Source organism: Falco biarmicus, chromosome 5, assembly GCF_023638135.1.
Source record: "Falco biarmicus isolate bFalBia1 chromosome 5, bFalBia1.pri, whole genome shotgun sequence".
NCBI lineage: Eukaryota > Metazoa > Chordata > Aves > Falconiformes > Falconidae > Falco > Falco biarmicus.
Window position 1 is genome coordinate 486,000 of NC_079292.1, and position 6,836 is coordinate 492,835.

General features: G+C 50.5%; 1 protein-coding gene across 1 annotated transcript; it reads right to left on the reverse strand.

Annotated features, from left to right (window-relative positions):
• Positions 1-2,259: 2,259 nt before the first annotated feature.
• CCDC71L (coiled-coil domain containing 71 like) lies at positions 2,260-3,674 on the reverse strand. The gene has a single exon (XM_056341316.1). It carries the CDS (start codon positions 3,536-3,538, stop codon positions 2,696-2,698), a length of 843 nt encoding a protein of 280 aa, XP_056197291.1. The 5' UTR covers positions 3,539-3,674; the 3' UTR covers positions 2,260-2,695.
• Between the last annotated feature and the right edge of the window lie 3,162 nt (positions 3,675-6,836).

The window sequence follows — 6,836 nt, forward strand, 5'->3', positions numbered from 1 at the left end:
GGAGTTGCAGCTTTGAGAGGGAAAAGGGGGGGAAGCTGGAATACAGGCAACCCTGTCCTGGATTGCCACAAACTGCCATGAACATAGTCATGAAATTAACTGTCGCTCTCCCTGTAAGCTGTTAGCTTTCACACCCAGTCCTGTACTCAGATCGTTTGCTAAGCTATTTCAGCATGTTAATTCGCCAGAAAACCTGACTAAAGATGTCCCCCTCTTAACTGACTTCACAGACTGAAATAGCTCAGTTAAGACTCTGGAAATGCAGCTGCCAGAAGAGTTTAGACTGCAATGAAACTTCAATCCAACTTGCTAACAGGGTATCAGAGCAAAGCATACTATAGCCCCCAATAAAGCTGCCATTTCAAAACCAGGAAGTCAAAGCACAACCAAGAGACAAATAAGCAAGCCTTATGCATACAGCCCACACAACAGAGTTAAAGTTGTACCCACACAGAACATTTCAAGATAAGCCTCCAAACAAGACAGCACAGATCTAACGCAGTGTTTCCCATATCATACCTGCGGCAGTCTTAACTCTGCCCTTGACGTTCAATCTATCCTGTCCTGCGCCTGTTTACAAGTTAAGTGGAGAATATGCACTGCTTACATTTCATTCTTTCTACACGGATCTTTCAAAAGAATACTAAAAAGATAACTCAGTCTAACAGTAGCAGCACTGAAATCAACTACACACCTCAAGAATGAAGGATGATACTCTTAATTTGCATTTCTGAAGTGGAATGTCAAAACTGAAATACTTGGAGCCTTGGCATTTGGTCACACTGCAGCTTGTCTTACTGGGTTTTATATAAACAGAATTTTGCCTTTACATTCAAGCAGGTATTATAGCCAGATAAACAGCACAGCAACATGCACCTTTGAACTTTCATTTCCAAATTCACTTCTGAAATGTGACTTGACACTACCGCAGCGATCACCAGGCAGTCTAGTGTTATGTAAACAAGTTCAAAAGCCCGATAGATATAGACTAGGTTAAGTGTTAGTCTGGAAGAAGAACTTTGCTAAGAACTACTAAATATAAACAGATTTTGGAAGCAGCTGGCTGCTTTAGGTTAGCACTAGCTGGTTTTTACAAGCAGCCTCTACACATCAAGCTGTCTTATTGCCTGCTAACAACAGGGTACAAGGATTCAACAGCCATCAGAAAAGAATTTTTAAATAGTCACCAAACAATTCTATAAGCAAGATGCGAAGCTATTCATTCCACCATGGAAACTGGTAAGTTGGTCTCATTTGTTGAGATAACAGGGACATAAACCATATATTCCCAAGCATTTCTTATTCTTCTTCCAAGCATTAAAAAGAATAAATAAACAAAATTCTCTAACACACACATTTTGCTCCTCACATACCAACTGCAAGGTGTAAGATCTAAAGAAAGCCCTTACACCATTTTAAAGGGAGACCACCTATCACATGGAATGACATGACAGTATTTTTTTCAGTCAAAATAATCAAGCTACAGCATGAATTTTACATCAGACTACTGTGAAACCCAGGAGAGGTTTATAAAAATAATTATGTGCAAGTAATTATGTTGAATATGATTATCCATCATTAATCATCTCAAAACTGCGGGATAACCAGCACTATTTTGTTACAAAGCAATCAAGTATCAAGTCTTGCTCTTTTTGCAGAGAGAGGCACTTAAGTGTGGTACTTGCGTCATGCAAGCTACTACCTTCTGGCTGACAGGGCCAATATTGTATCATAGTTCACCTTCAGACACCTATACTTGTTTCAATGAGCACTTACATTCTTCACAAACTCTAAGCTTGTTTGCATTAAGCGCCTAGATAGCAGACTTCATGGAGGAACCCATCCCTGTGCAGTTTCATTGAACTGAAACGCCACTTGCTCTTTGACTTTTATTAAGTTCACTTAGGTTGACCAAATGAGCTTCCCTCAAGTAAACAGGGTTATAAGATACCAGGATGATTCTATTTTTAGGTGCTCAATAGAAACAAATACTTAGTTCCTAGAAAACTTTTAAAATTACTTCAGATACAAAAGTGTAACAATTATACTGTGCGATACGTCTTTATATATCACTAAGCCCATGAAATTAAGAAAAAAAACAGGTTTTTGCACCATCAATAACAGCCACAAGTCCTGAACCTCCATTCTTTACGCATCCTTGATCAGAGTAAACTGAAACTTGGGAATGCTTGGGATTCAAAATACCCTGAGCACATACTAGTGCAACACCACAAAGCATACACAATCCATCGGAAAGGGGGGCGGGGGGGGGGGGGGGGGGGGGGGGACAGGGACAGGAAGAATCAATGATGGTGCTTTATTATACAAGCATGAAAGTAAGTTCCTTTGGAAAATAACTTCTTGGGTGGACTTCTGGACCAGTGAGGTAGCCCAATGGGGGAGGAAAAAAGTGGAAGTGGAACTTGGTCCCCACGCACGATACCTGCCAGACGGTCGCTGGCGCCTCCCCGCGCGCCGGTGGGCCGGGATGGGCCGAGGGGCGCTGCGGCCCGGCCCGGGGCCAGGTGGGCCGCCCCCGTGCGGCTGGGGGGCCCGGCCCCCGCCCGAGCGAGCCATAAAGTGCAGCAGCAGAACAAGATCCAGACAAAAGCAATGTAAACAGGTGACTGATATTGGTCCCTTTGTCCGTACCGCGGCGAAGGTGAGGCGCCGGCCTGCCCCCGCTCCCGCAGCCTCAGGACGGCGCCACGGGGAAGCGGCGCACCCGCACCACGGGAGACAGGTCCACGCCGAGGACCCGCTGCGCCCACCGCCGCGCCGCCACCAGGCTCCGCTGGCTCCAAACGCTGCCCCGCACCCGGATGGTGGGGAAGGTAGTGAGGCGGGGGGTGGCCGCCTTCCAGATCTCCTCCAGCGACTTCCCGCCGAAGGGCTCCCAGGCGGCTACCGCCGGGCTATCCCGCTCACTGTCCGCCTCCTCGGCCGGCGCCGCTGCCGCCGCCACCGCCGCCTCCGCCTCGCCCCCGCCGGACGCCGGTGCCGCTTGCTGCTGCCTCCCCCGTTCCCTCCTGCGGCGCCGCCGCCGCCGCTTGGCGCTGCCGCCCGCTGCCGCTGCCCGGCGCCTGGCGGCGGCGACCAGGACGCGCCGCTTGCCGACGCGGCGGCGGGGCCGCTCCGCCGAGGGCGGCGGCGGGTCGGGGACGACGGCGCGGCAGGAGGCGTATCCGTAGACGTCCTTGCTGCGAAGGATGACCGGGGAGAACTCGTGCTTGAGGCTGCAGAGGAAGTTCCACAGCTCCGAGTCGGAGCTCATGAACTCCGTGGACTTGGGCATGAACAGCTTGAGGGCGTCGCCCAGCGCCTTGGTGCCGGCGAAGGAGACCTGCGAGCGCGAGTACACAACTTTCTCCGCCTCCCCTTCCAGCGCCCAAACGGCGGGCTCCGCTCCGCCGCCGGCTGCCCCCGCCGCTGTCACCGCCGCCCGGGCTCCCGCGGCCGCCTCCGCGGCGCTCCCCGCCTCTTGGTTCATGTTCCCGGCTTTTCCCTCCAGCGCCGCCCGCTTCCAGCTGCGGGTCATGGAGGCAGAGGGACGGCACAGACGCCGAGAAGGGAGAGCTGCACAGAACGCTGCCGGGGCGCCGCCCGCACCTCAGCGGCGGCCGCCGGACGCTCGCCGCCCCACCACACCCCGCCGCCTCCGCGCCGGGAGGGGAGCGGCGATCGATATCTCGCCGCACGGCACAAAATGGCGCTTTAAACTCCCAGGCGGGGACAGCGCGCCGGCCCGCCCTCCCTCCGCGCCTGGCGGTTGGCCCGTTTGAACGGCGTCGGGCGGCCCCAACCCCGCCCCCGGGCGGCGGAGGCGGCCACTGGGGGGTCGGCGGGAGGCCCGCGGGGGCGGGGGCGGCCCGGGGCCCGCTGGCTGGGAGCGGCGGGGCCCGCCTGCGCCACCCGGAAGGCGGCCCGGGGGGTGGCCCTTCCCTCGGGGACCGGCGCGGCGCCGCACCGCCGGGATGGGGCCACACGGGGCGGCGGGCGAGGGTGGTTTCTTGCGTGGCGGGGGTTTGAGTAGGGCTTTGGCCGGGGGCAGGCTGCCCCGGGGGAGCGCGAAGGCTGAGGGGAGCAGCAGGAATGGGTTAACAGACACGGTACCGTGAGGCCCGCCATGGGATGTGACATACACCCGCCCTCTCGCAGTGGGAATTTCCGTCATATCACGGGAGGGTTGAGGTTGGAAGGAACCTCTGGAGGTCTCTTGTCCAAGCTCCCTGCTCAAGCTGGGCCACCTAGACCAGGTTGCCCAAGACCATGCCTGGCTTTTGAATAGGACACGAAATAGAATGAAGCTGCATCGGGGGAAGTTCAGATGGGACATTAGGGAAAAGTTCACAGAGAGGGTGGTCAGCCACCAGAACAGGCTCCCCGGGGAAGCAGTCACAGCACAGAACCTGTCAGAGCTCAAGGGACACCTCACTGATGCTCTTTGTCAATGCTTTAGTCTTAGGTAGTCCTGCAAGGAGAAGGAAGTTGGACTTGATGATCGTTATGTGTCCCTTCCAACTCAAGATAGTCTAGGATTCTGAGATTGCACAGCTTCCCCCGACAACCTGTGCCAGTGCTCAGTCACTCTCACAGGGAAAAGCTGTTTCCTGACATTCAGAAGGAACATCCTGTGTTTCAGTTTGTGCCCATTGCCTCTTGTCCTGTCACTGAGCACCACTGAGAAGAACCTGGCTCCGTCTTCCCATCAGGTATTTGTATAGATCGATGAGGTCCTCTTGAGCCTTCTCCAGGCTCAACAGTCCCAGCTTTCTCAGCCTTTCCTTGCAGAAGTACTCCAGTCCCTTTGTCATCTTTGTGGCCATTCATTGGACTCTCTCCAGTGCGTCCACGTGTCTCTTGTACTGAGGGACCCAGCACTCCATGTGTGGCCTCAGCAGCACTGAATAACGTGAAAGGATCACCTCCCTCGAGCTGCTGGCAAGACTTTGCCTAATGCAACCCAGGATATTATTAGTCGTCTTTGAGACAAGGGCACGTTGCTGGCTCATGTTCAACCTGGTGTCCACCAAGACCCCCAGATTCTTTTCTGCCAAGTCATTTTCCATCTGGGTGGCCTCCAGCATATATCAGTGTGGAGGGTAGTTCCTCTCTAGGTACAGGACTTTGCACTTCTTGTTGAACTCCATGATGTCCCTGACAGCCCATTTCTCCAGCCTGTCAACACTGAAATACTCACAGCATTGTTGGGCTTGGCTTCGTATCCCAACAAAGCATATCCTAAATGAAGTCGAAAAAACTCAAGCCTTTGCATTGGTTGAGCCTTTGTGAGAGTCACCAGCATGCTGAGTTCACAGCACGATTTCTTCCTGCATGGCACTGCTATGCTTGCAGCTTTATAGCACGATTTTTTCAGCTGTTGTGGAATCCCATGTGCCTCTAGATCATGCTTTCCAATACTTCAGAGATTGCTGTCACAGGGAGAGGATCTTGTTAGGTTCCTGGATTGTTTCAGTTAAACCAGAGCTTTTTCCAGCACCCAGAACAGCAAGGTGTCAACAAGGGCAGAGGTGGTTTAACCTTCCCTATAAATCCTACTCAAGGTTTGATTAGACTCCTAACTAATTACTTTCTCTCAGCATCAGTAAAGGACGAGGAATAACATTTTTCTTCATAGACAGTCTTTGTTCTGTAATTAATCTTTCATTTTAGAATAGGGAAATCTTTTATTCTCAACTCATCAAGAACCTAAATTGGAGTGTCTAGAAAGCCAGTCAAATCAGAAGCAGAATTCATGCATAAGAAATTATTCCTTACTGCCAGTGGAAATAAATGAATTTTCTTCACAGTGTAATTCGGCTTTTGTATTCATGGGAAGCTCAAGAATATTAATCCAAATAACCATGTAAAGTGGATAGTAACAAAGCTATTTTAAATCTTCAGGGGGACAGTCTTGAGGTGCAGCCATATTCTAAGCCAGCTTAATAAATGACCCATTTTTTAAAAAAAAACTTTCCCAAAATGATGGTGTTAGTGCTGGTTTTAATCGGATTAATTTCACAGCGTACTTTAGAGCACAGTCGTGCAGTCAGATAGATTTAACTGAGGGAGGTATCCTACAATGCAGAGGATAAGAGCCTGGAGCCAGAAGCTCAGGGCCGGCCATCTCTTGATCCAGCCATGCTGCAGTTAGTCACGCTCTGGCATATGCGTGCCTGGTCACAGCCATGGGGGTCACCAGAGCTTAGCAAGAGGCTCATCACCTGCTGGACCAGAGGAGCTGACCTGTGCTTACGTACTTGGCGGCAAGAGCTCCCACACAATCAGATTCAGCAGCTCAGCTGACAAATAGGGCCCTCATTAAATGGCAGAAACCCAGTTGCTTATAATCATTGGCCATAACCTTTTTCCAGAAATTACAGACATTTCTGGCATATGACTCGAAAATAATTGAGGCAGAGATGGGGAATTTTCAGCAAGCGGTAAATGAGTCACTGTAGCTACAAGTGAAAAGACAGATAACCGCATTTTTATGTTAATCAGCATTTATTAATTATTTTTACTTTTTTGCTTCCAGGTTGTCCAATACCATTTTAAGGCATGGGATGTAATTTCACTTTTACAACTTCATTATGAGTTTTCTGCAGTGTAACGCTCTCCTTTTAATACCTTACAAACTAATCTCAAGAAAATCCACAGTAATTGGCTATCTTTTAGTAATTTACAATAGCTCGGTATGGTAATAATGAGGAAAATAAAACTAATAATCCTTTGGAAGTGCATAGCTCTTCATTTTAATCATACTACTTCTTACAAGCATTAATTATCACTCAGGGTACTCCTGAGTTATGTAAGTAAATATTGGCTTTCTTTAT

Excerpts from the sequence above, each read along its gene's own strand:
- CCDC71L (XM_056341316.1), bottom strand. The coding sequence starts at position 3,538 with ATGACCCGCAGCTGGAAGCGGGCGGCGCTGGAGGGAAAAGCCGGGAAC.